The sequence below is a fragment of the Opisthorchis viverrini genome, assembly GCF_000715545.1.
Source record: "Opisthorchis viverrini unplaced genomic scaffold opera_v5_30, whole genome shotgun sequence".
NCBI lineage: Eukaryota > Metazoa > Platyhelminthes > Trematoda > Opisthorchiida > Opisthorchiidae > Opisthorchis > Opisthorchis viverrini.
Genome location: NW_008751686.1, coordinates 139,103 through 157,361, shown reverse-complemented (window position 1 = coordinate 157,361; position 18,259 = coordinate 139,103). Strand labels below are relative to the sequence as shown.

At 45.1% G+C, this 18,259-nt stretch overlaps 2 protein-coding genes across 2 annotated transcripts in view; one reads left to right on the top strand and one right to left on the bottom strand.

Annotated features, from left to right (window-relative positions):
• Positions 1-882: 882 nt before the first annotated feature.
• Positions 883-18,259, bottom strand: part of T265_13007 (hypothetical protein) — a gene marked incomplete at both ends in the record, with an annotated part of 27,837 nt that continues 10,460 nt past the window's right edge. Inside the window, 6 exons of the mRNA XM_009166741.1 lie at positions 883-1,498; positions 6,303-6,374; positions 8,452-9,210; positions 13,338-13,634; positions 13,674-13,785; positions 13,829-14,202. Coding sequence (XP_009165005.1) covers positions 1,131-1,498; positions 6,303-6,374; positions 8,452-9,210; positions 13,338-13,634; positions 13,674-13,785; positions 13,829-14,202 — 1,982 coding nt within the window. The remainder of the gene's footprint in view (positions 1,499-6,302; positions 6,375-8,451; positions 9,211-13,337; positions 13,635-13,673; positions 13,786-13,828; positions 14,203-18,259) is intronic.
• The window catches only part of T265_02432 (hypothetical protein), a gene marked incomplete at both ends in the record, with an annotated part of 3,157 nt that continues 3,132 nt past the window's right edge, over positions 18,235-18,259 (top strand). Inside the window, one exon of the mRNA XM_009166681.1 lies at positions 18,235-18,256. Coding sequence (XP_009164945.1) covers positions 18,235-18,256 — 22 coding nt within the window. The remainder of the gene's footprint in view (positions 18,257-18,259) is intronic.

Genomic DNA, 18,259 nt, shown 5'->3' with positions numbered 1-18,259 from the left:
TCTTTTCTTTACAATAAGGCTTTCAAATAAGTCATGGTTGTACGGCAGTGAAGCATCGGTGTTGAACACTGATGTCATGCTGTCGATGATGATGATGTCCAAAGCACCGCTTTACATTCAGAGTAAGTTCCGTCCGTCATGTAGCCAAACATTTTATTGGTTCATTCGATAGAACATCACACTGATATCTGAATTCGAAACTATCATTTTGTATGTTGCTAGTGGTCATGCTGTCGATGATAATGATGTCCAAGGCACCGCTTTACATTCAGAGTAAGATAATTCCGTCATGTAGCCAAACATTTTATTGGTTCATTCGATAGAACATCACACTGATATCTGAATTCGAAACTATCATTTTGTATTCCTGTTGCTAGTGATTGTATGTTAATGCTTAATCACTGATACTTGCCGAAGTATAAGTTAATTAGCATAAGAGCGCGGAACGGACAGGTAAGGCTGACACACCCGAATATGAAGAAGCGTGATGAGAGTGGCGGCCGCTCAATAGGTCGTAGGCAGATAAACTAATCAAACGGAAGAAAAGAAACAAGCCAGTGAAAACACAAATTGTGGCCAAAACAACCGAAAAATAAAGTCCGGGGAGTATGTACTTGAGTGTGCTGCCCAAAGCAACCTAATCATCAATTGAAAGGAAGGCATCAATCATAGGCTTCGTTTATTGCTGACGCTCAAAGACAGCCCAAGTTCTATGATAAAACTGTCCGTCTTTCGAACGTAAGGCCTCGGAGTCCTTACACCTACCTCAGTGAGGCGGCGAAAAATATGGTTCAATCTAAGAGGGGTTCTATTTTGTGCGTTTTGAGGGCAATGTATTCATGCTGTTGAAAAAGCCGAGACAAAACAGACAGGTGAGACATATGACAGTATATTTCGGGAAATGCAGAGCTGGCCAGAAAGGATGAATCTATTGCACCAAATTTGAATGAAGTAAAGGGAGAAAATAGTAGAGATACCAGGGTTTGGTACATATGGGTATGTGGAAATGGCGAGTGAAAAGAATCCGTCAAAGACAAAGGTGGGGCAAGCATATCACAACAGGACAAGACAGATGGTCACAAGAATGGACCGTTGAGTGAAACGAGGACAAATAAAGAGACGAATACGAATCACAAGATTAAGCCATCACATAGTGCTTTGTTCTCCTCTTCCACACCCACAGAAGTACCTATGTCTCCAATGCGATGCCTAGACCGTCGCGCGGTTCGACTTCTTGTGGAGGCCAATTTACCATTGTCCCCAAACAATACTGGAACCCCATTTCCACGTAAGCCTGTGGCCCACCGTCGCAATCGACGACGCCGACGCCACTCGAGGATTAAAAGGCCGACAAAACAGCACACTAGACCCAAGCTGAAGGCCAGAAGGAGGGCGGCAGTGTGGCTCTCACTCTGACTTCTTTGAGAGACTGGTGCGTCAGCGTTATTGACAGAAGACTGACTCGCTGTTGGGGGAGGCGCTGTCGATTCAGTTGAAGCTAAGGGTTTATAAGGGATAAGATGCAAAAATTCGTGGTCAGCGAAAATAGTCTACTGCTGAAAAAAAACGCAGACATAAAAGCCGTGTCAATAACGAAAAAACTGGATACACACGTACTCCCGATATTGACTCGACAAATCCCGAAGATACAGATTTACGACAGATATCGACGAAGTTGGAAGGACAACATAACGCTTGTCCTTTTAGCTTGCAAAAATGGAAAAAAAACGCAGACATAAAAGCCGTGTCAATAACGGAAAAACTGGATACATCACGTACTCCGATATTGACTCGACAAATCCCGAAGATACAGATTTACGACAGATATGGACGAAGTTAGAAGGACAACATAACGCTTGTCCTTTTAGCTTGCAAAAATGGGAAGCGCATAGCATGAATCGGTGGAAGTACATCTTCAATAAATAAACAAATAAGATGATCAGAGGGAGTGCGAAATCTCACCCTTGTCGTTTCTAATACACGAAAACAAACTGCATTCAATTCCAAGCCATTTGAAAATTTCAGTCAGACGCATTCTGTAATGTGTCCTCATGCGATGGCATATAGACAGATTTCCTTTTTATGTTCTTCCGTGGTAAAATGGGTAGATAGGCACGCAGGTCACAAAGCTTCAGTAAGTCATTTCCGGTGCCCACGATAAATGATGACAACATCAAACCACAAGATTATGGTACATTCAGATTTTAGTGAAATCATTTATTTCACGAAATACAGCACATCTTGATGATGCCTCATACTAGACTAGTGGACTGGCCAATAATAAACCTACTACTCTCAAGCACTTTGGATATCGCGCGAACAAACCAGATGGGAAGCCGTGAGTAGCAAACACCTATTCTCAAAAGTCTTATTCACGGAACAGACAACTTCGTATGTCCTACTGTATGTTGGGCAAGTGTACAACATCCATATTCCTTCACCCTTGCATCCATTTCCAATCGGGTAAGCGCGTGTGTACATGAGCACTGAGGCAAGCGCACAAACCATGTGAGAACACGCTTTTCACGCACCATCTGGGAAAGGAAACTTTTCATGCAAAAGAGTTAATCCATTGGAATCCCGTGACCAAAAGAGACCGACTGCAACCCCCCTTCCTCAAATCAAACACATGTAAAATGCCCATAGGCCTGGTGTTCCTCTTATTTTGTCACCTATTAGATCAATATAATTAATGAGCAGAACTGGTGGCGCAGGAGGATTAACCAGAAATATGGAAAACACGGACGTTATGAAATTTTTCGTGGTACATGTGGGTTTACTGACATCCTCTATTTAAACCAAGCGCCAGAATCAGACTCTGAAACATGGAAGCAGAAGACTAACTCTGTTGGTTATGAGCCTGGAAAACCTATGTGGGGTATATCTTCAGGATTGTGCGTTTGTTCTCCATCCGTACTGTGGGCGGGTTACATCCAAAACATACAGCAATATATTGTTTGTACCGCGCTGTGTCGTATCGTATTGCAGCATGTAAAAAAATCGCTCAGCTGCAGCAGTGCCTAGCTGCCATGACACTAGAAGGAATCACAAGGGCTGGGATACTGTCAAGTTGCCCAAGCCTAGACAGGGCCGAGTCGAGAGGCAGAGGTCGGATTCGAACCACGAGCCTTCCGGTCAGTAGATTCGCGTTCTAACCAGTTGAGCCACCTCGATACTACATTTCATTGCATTGCACCTGGTGAATGGATTTGCCCTGAAACTACGGTATTTTGGAGTGTTACACCTGCAGTGATGCCGAAGATGATTTCCTGTGACCATCGCCAAGCGGTTCGAAAGGATTACTAGCTAATACTAGCTAGAATCGAAGGTGGGATACCAAGCTATCCTTCGCATGTACTGTTTTCACTGTTCAGTTGTCTCTAGACGAATAGTCGGGCATACTGGCGCTTTTGGAACTGTTCCTTCTGCTCACTTTCCGGTCTTAGTTCCTCGGATTTCAAACGGGTAAGGGGCGCTCAGCCAAACGCACATATGACTTAGCACAAACTACATACAGCATTACCTATTCCGAAGGAGTGTCGGTTAGCTTGGTTCAATGGGACAAGAGAATCCGGAAAGGGACGCTAACCTGCTATACGGGTTTGTTTGTTTGTCTGTTCCGCTTCAGGTAGCTACTGGGATGCCTCTTCTGTAGCAAGGGCGAAGTGGATGAATTGTTTCCAAGTTCGAAATGCCCCCATTCCTCGGTTTTTACTTCCAGGATGTGCTCATTAGGTCTGTTTAGATCTGGTTGGCTCGGTCGTGCAAATGGGCGCACCATCGCGTTGTACGAAACAAACCAACTGACCTCAACTGCTGGCTATTTCCAGTACGGGCTACTGACACGTTATACTGTGCTCACTATGGAAACAGGAAAAGCCTTACAGAGGGACATCAGTTGGCGTTGTACATTCGTTTCATCACAGAAGCCGATATCTATCATCCGGTGGAAAGTATACTCTTCTTCAATAATCTAGTGACGGATCGTTTTTTGAGACCTTTCGACTCTGACCATCGTTGTACCAGGCAAGTTGACCCGGAAGTCATGCGTAATGGGTTGTTCTGGTAGATCTCGAGTAACTGAACCGCCTCAATACTCTGTGGAAACTCGGGAACGAGCCCCACGACTAAAATCCGTACATGTCATTGGAGTCTGTTTACCGCCACCAAATGCTCGCGCGAGCGCCAAAGAGCAGAGAAAAAAACAGTCACAGTATTGTAATGGCCAAAGAGCTCACTGCTGATTGATTCTCCTAGCGTGGATTGGTGCAACGATGCCGACCAGGACACTAGTAAACGCCCATACGGAAAACTTCAATAGTCTGCTTTATATTACATAGCCTGAATGTCTCAACGTAATGAAACTTGACGGAAACCCACCCTTGAAGTGAACTAACCAAACTAGGAAGACGTATTCAAACGACGGGCTAGTAGGAGTATCCTAAAGCAATGAGAAAACGGTTTTATTTGTTTTCGATGTCTGTCGGTCTTGGGTGTTAAGGTCAAGTTGATCGAGGCAGCTGAAGAACGGGAAACAGTATGGCGGATAAGGCCGCTAACACCTGAAGACGAATACTCCTTAACGAGTAATTAGTGTATGAACCAATAAGTCTCCAAACCCATGGGTACGATATTGTCTCGTCCATGAAAATTATAACACAGCAAAATAGAGTGGTTACAAGCCAGGGTAAGCTCACAACCAGGACAGTCAACTGACAGATCAAAATCAATTCGGTCACAATATGGCGTTGAAAATAGCATGGCGATAATCCGTTGAAGCGATCCAGGTCACCTACGTTCTAGATCTGTTTACGAAGCTCGTTTTATAGGTTCGCAAAAACATCATGGTAAGCGATCAAACAGTGGATGGGAACTTCTTATTGATAACCTGTTACCTTAACTGGAATTTGCGTTTGCGCATCCCTGGCACTCATCTTTGTGTTTGCGAATAAACAGAAATTGAACCAGACTTTGGTCCCGCCCAACTGACGATTCAGTGGCTCGAATGGAGTGAAATTCCTCAGTTTGGGACGTTCACTGCATTATCACATGGATAAATGTATAACAGGACACCTATAAACTATTATGAAAACAGAAAACCAACTAGAGTAACCGAGCATAACAAATCCATCGGAAGATGGACCACTCTGTGGGATCACTGGGAGCGTTCTCCATCGGCCAGGATTAAATTCGGAACCCATCAAAGGAGAGACAAACTTCGTGAGGGACCAAACAGCCCCTTTCCCGGCGATATTCCCGCTTGAGTGAAGTATCCGAATTTTCTCCGGAGATCTCACGACACATCACAATACGGATGTACGAAATAGGGGATCCGGCCTCTTCAGTTGTCCATTCTTAGCGTCGTAATGACCACCATCGATAGTAGCGATCGTGCTGTGCCTCACAACCATACTAACATCCGCCCTTCTAATATCTTGTCCCAAGGTGCGTTCTCTAAAGAGGGATAAACTAAAACAGTTCTAAGGCAAATAAGCAAACCAATAGAGTTCAAGATGTACCGCACTGCGGCGTCAAGAAGAGCGACGGCCGAACCTAATAAATGAAACAAGCAATCCATCGGCTTGATTGCGTACAAACGAGGCCCGAGGCAGCGTCCGGTTTGGTTTAAGAAAGTGAACTTCAACTTCGAACATCTAGAGATCGAATTTTCCCGAGTCCACCAGATGGGTCCTGATCGGAGCAGTACGTCCTGAAAAGTGATCTGCAAGGATCAAACGCTTCTACCTGTCCAAGAAGCAGTGGTTTTTGAGAGCCATGGAACACGTTTGTTACGGGAAAATCAATGAGTTAAAATTTTGTTGCTTGTCTACACAGACCGTGGAGGCTTTGAGCTTTCGAAGAAAGAAGTTCGTCGCTTGAACGCGCTAATTTACGGAGGTATTATTCAACAACGTCGTCACGCAGCCACCTTAAGGTGGATTGGACCCTGAATGCGCTTCAGTCCGTAGGGGAATATGACTAATTGGCCTGCAGTCAAGTAATGTAGCCCAAGCAGGAATGGAACAGACTTGAAACTGACCAGTACTCACATGGCGTAAAGATAGGCACCAGACGGCGGCAAATCCATAACTCACAAATTCAAGAATACAGAAGTGAACGCCTTCCTAGTTTTCTTGTGTACACGATGGAAAAGAATGAGGAATTCTGGGCAAAAGGTGATTCTCCAGAGTACCAGTTCCAAATGGGTAAACTCAATGAGTGCAATGGCGGGTGCCAAATCGATGACGGTGGGAGTAAAATATAGTCCAACCCCGCGATAATAAACAAAATAAGAGACTTACCAGGACTCGCTGAAACTTTGGAATGGAAATTATGTCCAGGTGACGAACCTCGTCTATCACCTCCGTCCATATCTGTGGAAAAAAACGCCGATAATGTTGTCACTGACGCGAACTGACGAGGTATGAGAAAGCAGCCTAAAAGAGGGGTGGAGTTTTAATCGAAAAAGGATAGACGGATCGACCTGCGCCCAATATAATCACATTCAGAGGGTTCAGAAACCACAAAGGCTACTTAAGTTCTTCAACTGAACGCATCCAGTCCCAAGCAAGTTGTTTTTCCCACTGTCCGCCACAGAAAGACCCTCTCCTTGACAGAACGGTTCGGAATTTCAGATGTGTGACTATCCGATTCCACAAATTATAATTTCCCTAGGTTTTTGATGTTACCAAACAAAATGAAAATGATGGGTAAGAACATGCTAGCGAGACCCTTACACGACCATTGTCGATCCATTGAGACCACGCGGATGATTGGTCAACTACGCAAAGAGTTGGAAGAAGAAAATGGTCATGCGTAAAAAGTAAACAGAGTAGCTTAGTCTGGATAACCCATAAAATCACTACATATAAGAAAGACGGGCTGTGGTTTAGGTTTGGGATGCTCAAAGTCAAACTCCTAAGGTGACCGGCACTCGAAAACACCTTAAACCACCGTACAAGATGAAACGACAATTTCTAGACGAGTGGTACTCAGACTGAACGATTGCAGACAGCATCGAACCATCACTTCCGACAAATAGTTTTATCTACAAATGAAACGGTTCATTTCAAGCTTCGTTTATTTGGAGCATGTATATAACGTCGGACAACGGCCGAAAACGCCTCCAACTGTCTGCAAAGTCACTGCCCAAAAAGGAGAATTCAACAGAAGTATTTCTGGTTCATATATAAAGAAAAAAAGCTTATCCGGCCTGGACAATTCTGTTTGTTTTTCGTGTGTCCACTTATCAGCCAGTAAGTAAGTAAGTATGGATGAAGCTACAGTGCTCAAATAACGGTATGGCTGAAACATTTGCTGGCCTACTGACAAGGAAAATCTATGAAAAATAATGTTGGAGGTGACGGTCTCCAATCGGACTCTCCCTTCAGAAGGAAAACACTATTTTTGGCGCAATTTCTTCGCAATTAAACCGAATACCTCGAAGCACACTGTTTTGCACGCCAATTTGATTAAGGAGAGGCTTAATACAGCCCATTATCTCGTTTACGATGTTCTTCAAATGGATGCGCTGAATAAGCTCCAGATAGCTGTGGTTAGGGCAAGAACTTACTGACCACAAGGTTCACGGTGCGAATCCAATTCCTGTATCTCAACTGCTCTTGTTTAGTCTTGAGAAACCGTGCTTCTTTTAGGTGACATGGCAGCTGGGTACCGAAAGGGTGTACAGGCTAGATCGTTATTATTGATTACTAGTGTGCTGCACCAGGCCACCTCATATATCAAAAGAACCAAATTGCGTGCAATCTGGGTTCAAGTAAAACATAAATTTGACAGAAACTCGGGAACTGCGCCTACCTGATAAGCCTCCGGAAGGGTTGAACCGGTCGTGATTTGCAAAAGGATTTTCAGCACGCCTATAAGTAGTATGTTCCGTTAAGAAGATATGGCTGAATGCCTTTTGCCCTTGAAGCTTCCATATTGATTTTTGCCTGCATGCAAATACCTACAGATGGGCCGTCCTATTTCACAGGCATCAACACTCCGTTTTCCACACCACTTCGTTCGACCAAGCCTTATGATCATACCCTTCAGCCCAAGTTGAGCAATCAATTGGAAGTTGGTACTGAACATTGAAGGGAAGTATACATTATTACGACACATGGGCCTTCAACGAAAAAGAACGATCGTTTGTATGAAACTTCAGAAAGATCTCGAGAGAAGTGAAAAATTACGCGATACATAGTTCAGTAGTCTAGCACACATAAATAATAGCACTTGATGGGAGTATTCGACTGCTGGTGGGGAAACAGGCATCTGGGGGAATGGCTTCGTGGTTATGCTGCACTGGCTGTGTATACAAGTACAAAAGTGAAAAACAAATCTTGATGTGCATAGCCATTAAATTACTTTGTTCGTCGCCTAGGATGAACATTTAAGAAAGATGCCATGAGATCGTTAGGCTAGTTCAAGAAGGGCACAAGTTCTTACCCTGAACATTGCGTCGCAGTGAGTACAACCGTCCGCTTCGAGGACTTGGGCCAGAACGTTCCCAATCGCTCACTGGTAGCCCAGCTATGACACTGGAATCAATGAGCTCTTCTTCTGGAATGTTGTCGCTTGGAAAGTAATTGTGTGGTCGATACTCTTCGTCTAATGAAGAATCCCGAATGGGAAACCTTTGAAACCGACGTTCGGGATCAATGTGGGTGGCATAGGTGTCTGGATATAATGAAGACCACGTACGAGATCTTCCATGCCCCGGGTTTATTTTTGTGGCTTTACGGTCACCTCGCAGATGGGAATCTCCAAAATAGGGGTATTCGTCGAAGGAGTTTCGTGGCTGATAGGGATCCGGTTCATATTCGCCAGAGTACGGTTGTCCTTCAGACCAATCCAACATGCCGTTGCGTACCGGATGGGGTCTCGTGGAAAACCGCAGGCTTCGGGGACGGTACTCAGTCAATACATCAGAGGTTGCATCAGTACTTTCCCATATGGGTGGCGGTGTACGTATAGTATCAGCTCGCCGCCTTTCGTGAAATGGTGTGGGGAAATTTGAGCCCTTCGCATTGTACACAGTATCAGCTGGGTTTTTGTGTAAATGTTTTCGAAACCCCGATAGGTCATTGAAATTTGAGAGTACTTCACTGACAGGACGTGGTGAGTTGTTCGCCACCAAAGGAACCAATGAATGAGTGCGGTTTCCGGAACTGAGCGTCGTTTTCGAGGATGGCATGTCAGAAGAAGCTACGAACCAGAATGGACGATAGTTTCAATTGAAGATGACGTAGACGAAATACTGAGTGACCCCAAAAAACTGACATGAAGAAAGTTGGGACGCAAGAAAACTTTTCTGAAGAGCCATTAATTCGACTCAAGACCATGTTCCTTATTCGATTATGAATTACAGGCTAATGAACTTGAAAAATTCAAGGACTTACACGAGTCGATAAGAAAGGGTATTACAAGGAAACCAAGCGTTAGATGTTAATTGGGTCGAACAAAACATCTTGGAGAGGCTAATTATTAGGAAACCAAAAGAGAACTACAGTGACGATGGTAGGTTTCGTCGGACCAAACCGTCTGAACCCGAGTGAGCTCCAGGAAGCTAAGTGGTCAAGGAGCGTAGTTAATGATCGGAAGGTCCATGTTTCAAACCCACACCCAGTACCTCGACTGCTCCTGTCTAGGCTTGGGCAACCTAGCAATATCTCAGCCCTCGTGTCTCCTTTGGATGATACAGTAGCCAAGCACTGAAAGGGTTCTAAAGCTAAACGATTATTTTTGTTACTGTTCATTATTGGACCCTATCGAAAACTAGCAGCGTTCATCTGGTCGATGTTATAATTAAAAGTTCACCAGGCTAAAACTTGGGATAAAAGCGTAGTGAAGCATAAAGAAGCAGGAAGCCGGGAGGCATGGTGAGCACCTGCTTTCAGTGAGCTCATAAAACACGGATCACTGGGTGTGATCCCGAATCATCTTCGTATTACAATCCTTTTCTGAACAGCTAAGCTCTTCCGTAACGTATTTGACAATCTTCTTACCCAGAAATTCAATAAATCTACCTGTATCAACACAGGTAAATTTTATCCCAACGGGTTTCCGAGCACTGTGAAGTTCAAAAGAAGGGCAAGCGGGGTAATTAGCCTGATGCGTACGTTTCCGAATTAGATTAGGAAGGAAACACGCTTTCACATGGTTCCGTTTTTTGTCATCTACAGAAGATTCATTCACCAGAAACTTTCAATCTGCAACATAGATTGGTGTGTGGAGAACTCCCTGCTCGCTTTACATGGCGTACGTTCTACTTCCAAACATCGAAATCTTCGATAACGTCATGCTCGCCAGACCCCCTAACATTGCCTATGAAGTGCTTACAAATCCTACGTGTGCCAGTCATCCACGAAGAAGATGCAAAGCAATCACTTGTTGGAGCCAATACTTCAGGCTGGAGTAACAGCATCGGGGGTTGGCAAACCAGCACAGGCTACCCCCGATTACGGTGGACTGGCATCTGTTTCCGGGTTCGCCCCCTTGCGTCAAATCAAAACAAGATGTTAAGCCATAGCACTCTTTCTGTGCCTAGTTGCTATGCTTATTAAAGAAAGCACCAAGGCCGGGATACTTCCAGGTACTCAAAGCCTTAGACAGAGCAACCGAGATGCCGGGGCTGGGTTCGGAAAACAGACATTCCAGTCAGTAAGCTCACGCCCTAACCACTGAGCCATCTCGAGCCCATCACGTCGAACTATGACGATGGACACCCGCACACAGCAGCACACACATCCACCTGAACGCCCCGTGCCCGGTGGAAAATCGAGGGAATAAGACCGTAGGATGACCAGGATAGGGTCGTTCTACAACCATCAGCATGTCCATAATTGCGACCCATAAATGTCAACTCGAGTGGGTGAAACTGGAGGGATGAACCCCACAGTGCATGTAAAGGGGCATCTGGCAGTCCACGCCACTTAGAAGATGCATCATTAAGGGAGCTTTAGAAAAGTGTGGCCCAATTACGCCACCTCAGAAAGCAGTTAGAACCTGTGGATAGTCTCCGGTTCCCACTTTCGGATGGACCTTTAAGGGGGAAAGAACAGTATTTCTGAGTTTTTGGATGAGTAAGGTAATGGCTACACAGAGCCCAGTAAACCGGTGGCCATGGAATACACTCTAAGAGCTAAAACGCAAGAGCTTTGGGCATTCAAGATGCCATACATCCAGCCAAAGCTCTCAATGCTCAATATAACAATGGGAGCAACCAAAGTTTCTGCATCATTACTTCAAGAACACACATGGAAGCTTAATGACTGGTAGGTTATATTTTCTATGGAAATTAGGGCAGATATATAGTAACCTACTTGGACAGTCCACTGGAAGCTTGTTGGAACTTTATGTTCGACAACTTGCTTTATACATTCCTCTAATAAGATCCAGAGACAAAGTCTCTGCATGGGAGTCGTCTGTCAAGTCGCTATTTTTCTACTAAATTAAATACGAACCCTGCTAGAGATAGTGCCTCCATACGAGGATGGCCTAGCAGCAGGTGACATACCCTTCTACACACACTGTACGTAAACTGTCAGGAGCTCACGCAAGTAGTCCTATCACATCCTGTTGCTGGTTGTCCCACGCGCTTTATACATTTCTATTATCTGTGCATATCCAGAGCAAAGAGATCTACGGAGGTTGTATATTTCAGGGTGTAACTTGGATCATCTATTAGCCTTTATCCTATATTCATAAACATCTCATGACAGTAATGGGTAAAAGTGTGTGTGTGTTGATTCAACTGCATAATCACCATCGTGTGAACAGAATCAAGTCAAATCATGACTGGCTATAGAACACCGGGTAGACGTCTTCTGGGTTCGGCTTATTAGTAACGCAGCCACCAGTCTATTCGACTCGGACACCATTGAATTCAAGTCCTAAGCTGTTCTCATCTCTAGCAGTAAAGATCCACCTTTATGTCCTGGGTGGCTTAAAGACCACAAAGGTGCTAGATCTGACTTTATGTGACCAACGTTGTATGGACCACGCTGAGTAATATCTTACACTATCTGGCCATATGCGTACGCCTATGGGGTGTCTCACGTGAGGTGGGGGCTTCTCTTCAGATATGCTATGAGTATCAACTGTATAGTTGTAGACGTAAGTGATTTACCGCGAAAATGCTCTGGTTTACTTGTCACACAGAGAACCGTCATATCCCATTTTATACACAGCACACTAAAGTATACTCCGTTATCCCGTTGAATGCTATTCATGTGGATTTCCAGCATATCTGTGGCCGCACTTACACTCTAAACATTCAGGGGTATTAAGCCTATGACAATGCACGGGTTTACTCTTTGTGACCATGGATGCTCAGAACTAACTGAATGAAACGCAGATGGGAAATCGACAGTGTTTTAAGCACCTGAGATTCAAGTCGGTTGGATGACAAAAAGGATAATGACCTACGCGTAAAAACTCGTCCAGCTGTTACAACCTTCTGGTGCCTAGCTGCCATGCCACCTAGGGGAAGCACGAGAAGTGAGATACTGCCAGGTTGCCCAAGCCTAGATAGAGGCAGTTGAGAAGCATAGGTTGGGTTCGAACCACGGCCAGTAAATTCGTCCCCTAACCACTTGAGCCATCTCGCCTCTGCGACCTATGTGAGCTGATAGTTGATCATCGATCGCATACCTGGTCATTGAGCAACATGTACAACTCTTTTGTGGTAGGTGTGTAAGCAGCGTACAGGCTGTTGTGCGGCGGAGCAACACATCTCAATCATTACCAACCAGCGGGTGAATGAGGAGGAACGGTCTTCTAATGATGTACAATAACTAAAGTACTTGACCGAAATTCGTGTACACTGGCTTTGAACATTTTTGCTCGGCACGAGAGTGCACGTATTAGGTAAAACCCTGAACTAATGCTATGAAAACACCAGGTTCATATGTCTAGCAGAGGCAATGCATGCAGCTTTATTATCGTGATTAATAGGGGGGTCAAAGTTGTGACAGCACTGCTACCAGATGCGCAGTAAAAAGTGAAGCGTCATCCCAGGTGTCAGGTATAAATATGAGCATTATAACAGGCAGAGGCAATGCATGCAGCTTTATTATCGTGATTAATAGGGGGGTCAAAGTTGTGACAGCACTGCTACCAGATGCGCAGTAAAAAGTGAAGCGTCATCCCAGGTGTCAGGTATAAATATGAGCCATTATAACAGAAAATACGTAGATATTACATCCCAAGAGTCCTAAAGTCAAAGCACGCTGAATCGAAACGCAATGAAACCCTCTGAACATCAAATGCATTTTCTCTTGTTATTCACGAGGCAACTGCTAATTAACTGCACCGCACAAAAATGCACTCACCAAATGCGCAGTCCACTTCGTCGGACCCATCCGGGCACTCGATAATACCGTTGCACCGATCGTAAATAGCTACGCAAGTAGATGCATCGTTGCACTGGAACTGGAGGGTAGGTGATTCACAGACAGAACGTACTGAAACCAGAATTGAAACAGCTTCGTGGACCACGAGGAATCGACACCTACCACACTCCATGTCTTTATTAATCCAATTCGGCTTGCACACACATTGACCACTCGAACAAATCGAATGGTTGGTGGAACATGTTCGGGTCTGATCACAAGGCTCATTAAGACCAGCTGGGAGAAAAGGTGGCTAGTGGGGTCAAAGGTGCTTACCGAAGTGGGGGGCTGTTTTTTGAGACAACGTAACCACATCGTAGCCCTCACGCTCCGAGTAGGTGCAACTGTTGGTTCGGCCACAATTGAAAAGAAAACAATCATGCGGAGCCTTGGGATGGGAGAAAAATGACACACGACAGGCGCAAATATACCTTTGTTTTGAAGATTGCAGTGGTACATGATTCCAACTGACAACAGTAAAAGTAGCAGCTCCTCAGTGAAATGGTGATAATCTTCTTAAGAAATTCTGCACCTGCATCGATCGCATGTTGCGGCAGTAGGATGCTATTTGCCTTGAACTGTGCCGTTCGGTCACAAGTTTCAAGGGATAATATTTTTGGCGCTCCGGAAAGTAGAGTGAGCAGCAAGAACGAGAGACAAATACGCCAGCACAAGTCATCCATAGCTAATGTGAGGTTTTCTAACCAGATCCTTCTTCGAAGACGCTTGACGAGTTGGGCCAACTCAAATCCATGAGGGTGAGAAAGGACTGTCTTAGGAGTGCAGCACAGGCAGTTAAATGAGGCTAGTAGAAAAGGGAACAAAACGAAATATTATACAAAATGCAATACTAACTCGTCGTTCAAAAGGAAACACCCATTTGCACCTTCACCAAGCAGAACATGCTTTTAGGCTAACGAAGGACTGCCGGATATCAAAATTCGTACCAAGTCGCAGTTAAAAACGGGCTGCAGTCAGGATCAGAGATAGTGTTGACGACCGATGGGAATGACGCCGCCGGTAAGAAAGACAGCTAGTAAGTTAACTGCATGGTGGCTTGCTCACAACGCAATCCGCGATATGTAATGACGCAATCATGTCTGGATTTGTACGCCCTTTATAAGCTTGCAAATAAACCTATTATTATCAGACCCAAGAGGAAAGGCTTTTAAAAAGCTCTCCTAGCTTGTGAGATACTCCGAACGCAAGGTGACTGACCATGAGAGGCTTTTGCACCACGGGTTTCTTGAGTCTGGAGAATGAGATCCTACCAAGGAACTCGGATAAAAGGGACGCACTAAAACCCTCAGAGCCTACGGCCCATTCCAACTTCTTCGAAAATTTACTAGCAGAGATTGGTGGGGCCAACACCGTAGTCAAATTCAAGTTCTAACCCAATAACTACTCATCCGAGAGGTACGAACCAACCTAACGCTTGCAAATGGAAAAGTCTTTACGAAGAAGGTTCTAGTTGTTTCTATCAGTCCACCTGCTCCACTCCTCGATATAAATACATCATAGTTACCTCAATATAACCAGTATTTTTCGTTTACACTGGCCGTCTACAGTAACACTTCCATTTGTTCCACTAAGCGGTCCTATAGGCAGATGTTAACGATTGGTTTTGCAGGTAACGCTGCTTACGTTGTTCATGTGAGCAACCTACTAGTGCTCGAATACGGCATCCAACCTGGAGCGCGTTGACGTCCAACGACTTGAAAAGTATCTTTGAAAATACACGAAAACCTACCGTCAAGTAATATAACGAGTTTGTTCCAGCTAACGCATAGTAATGCTCAATGAAAAAAAAACACCTCAACATCTTGAAGATATGCGCAACTGGAACCAGAAAGTCTGAGAAGTACATCTGGTCGAAAGACATTAAGAAAGAGGCTTTTAAAGAATCAAGTGGCGTGCCCCAGAAGGAACGGCAGTCTTGAATTGTGGCTTTCCACCGGTGGCTGACAGCCACGTGGTCCAACTGTGAAAGCCATTACCAGCAAACTCAGCTGCGCTGGTCATTGCCGTTTTCCTGGATGGGGACCCCGAGACGGTCTACATCAATGGTTAGAGACATTGTCAGACATGGCCCAGTCTCGCCCTCAATGGCGCTCGTACATCCAAGCTATTGCCCTCAATGCATAGCTCCCTTCCCAATCCCCCACTTGACAGTCCACTGACAGTGTTGGATTTATGCACCAATTTATCATCTCCCGCCTGCAATGCGCAGCTACCTATCCCCACCCCAAATCATCGGTGAACGAAACTGCGGCAGCTACAACCACTGTAAGACGAGTACGAGGTTATTACAGCTGACAATGATGATGATGACTTATTCGGATGATGATTGGTTTATCCTAAATAATGGGTGGATGAATGGGTTATTTGTTCAACGTCGGTGACGTAATCAACCCATCAAATCGTCAGGGGGCATAAGAGCGCATTTTTAATCGGCTCAAGTGGTTAAGGCCGTAAACAACTCGCAGAACCGGTTAACTGCGGCTATGATAGTATAAAGTTGAACCTCGAACCACTTATCTGACACGGATACACGTGCTACATGGGTTGCTGAGTAGTGAATCTTTCATCTACCGATGCGAAGTTAAGATCGCAGCCAGCCAAGCATTTAATCGATAGGTATCCCCGGACGCACACTAAACACACATCAGCTGAGAAGTGCACTTTGTGATACTGAGCCCACACACCTAGCCTAGTGGCGTCCTAGAAAGTAAACACAAACCCATACTCGGATATTCCAGAATAAATTCTATGGGGGTACACTATACTCTTTCAAGAGACATCGACTCAACAAACCCATGCGGCCAACCACCACTGCGAAATCCAGTCACCCCTACCGTGATTTGCACTCAAACTGAGCACACTTTTGTTCCCCATGCAGTGTAGACTCAGTCTATCACCGACAGTACAATAACCGTAACGTGTTCTTCTATTCAACAAGCGTGAACAAGCTAGCTACTACAGTCCCTTAATGCCTCTACTCTGCCCTACTGTTCCATTTGTGCGCAAACAAAAAAGTGACTGTTTTAATTTATTCTGAATAGGCGTTTCACATTGTTTGTTTACTTCACACCGCCTGCCTACCTAACAGGGTTGGCTAAATTGTGATTACAGCTAGTCAGTTCAACTAGTTATTCAGCCAGAAGACGTGGGCCAAAGGGCAGTGGTCCCGGTTGCTACGGATTTGTTCGCCAAGGAACAAATGGACGAATAAATGGACCAAAAAACATGGTTTGAACAAGAGCTATCCGGTGCCCTATCTTCGGCTCTTGCATCTGTGGAAGCTGAACCCGATCGCCTCCAGAATTACGGTGTTACCCAGCTTGTCAACTACTCTTCCTGGAAAGCTCCCATTTTCTGGCCAAGAAGACGAACGGGAACATCGGGCTTCGTGCTGATTATTCCACGGACTTGAATGCCACACTAGATTCACATCAGTATCCTCTCCTAGTTACAGAGTACCTGTTTATCAAACTCAATGGTGACACTCGCTTTGCCAAACTCGATCTCACTGATGCCTATTCGCAAATCGAAGTTACGAATGACTCCAAGGATATTCTAACCATTAACACGTACCGTGGTCTTTTCCAGTTTAATCGTCTTTCTTTTGGAATCAAAACGGCGCCAGCTATATCCCAAAAGATCATGGACGCTATGCTTCACAGGTTAACAGGCGTCGTGGCGTACTGGGATATCATTGTGGCAGTTTTTGATCAGGAAGAACTCCTTCATCGCCTAATCTCATCTCCTAGTGGAGAAATGTGAATACATGCTTACGTCTATCAAACATTTGGGTTAAATTTTTGATAAATCTGGTGGTCATCCGGACCTGAAAAACACCACCAACGGATATAGCCTCAATGCAATCTCTTCTCGGGTTGGTGAGCTATTACAGTACTTTTCTAGCAGATATGCACCGTTTTCGTCATCCTCTCAATTATCTAAAAAAGCACTATCCCTGGAATTGGTCACCTCAGTGTCAATCAGCTTTTTACACCGTTAAATCACTCATCGTCAGACCTGCTGCTTAAACATTACAGCTCATCCATGGATATCATTCTAGCGTCAGATGCACCCAACGATGGAATCGAGGCAGTCATTTCCCACAGATTTGCTGATGGATCTGAAAAGGCCACGCAAAACGAGCACACCTCGCTTAGCTATTGAGAAGCTAGTGGACCCAGAAGTCAAGCGAAACTATCAGAACCAGCTCCTCGAATGCCTGTCGGACGGTACGGTGTCGGATATAAACGGCCACTGGGAAAAAATATCCAAAGCGCTACTCAAAGCAGGATCGTCTGCTTGCGGTACAACCCAGCCAATCTCATCCAAGCATTAGATCTCTGATAGAACCGTGTCTTTGCTGGAGACCCGGCGACAGATTCTATCTGGTCGCCACCACAAATCCACCCGGCTCATCATCCGACTCCAGGTGAAACTGAGTGTCCGCGCAGACCGAGAAGCTTGGTGGACCCGAAAAGTCGAAGAAATGGAAGACGCAAAAAATGCTGGAAACGTGCGCAAATTGTTCCACTCGATTCGTTCGACTGGTCCTCGAAAACCTCTTGTCAGCGAAATAAACAGGGAAAAAATGGCTCCCTGATATGCAGCAAAGCAAAGCGTTTGGACCACTAGGCACAGTACTTCGAGCAGCAGTTCAGCTGGCCATCTGCCACCACTCCAGAAACCTGGCCTTCAACAGAAAGGTGGACCGTAAACATGGAGCCGCCTTCAGTCTCAGAAGTGTCCGAATGCATTTCTCTACTCAAGCGTCATCGCGCTGCTGTTCCTGACGACCTTCCACCTGCTCTTTTCAAGGATGGCGGTGGATTCCTCAGCCAGTG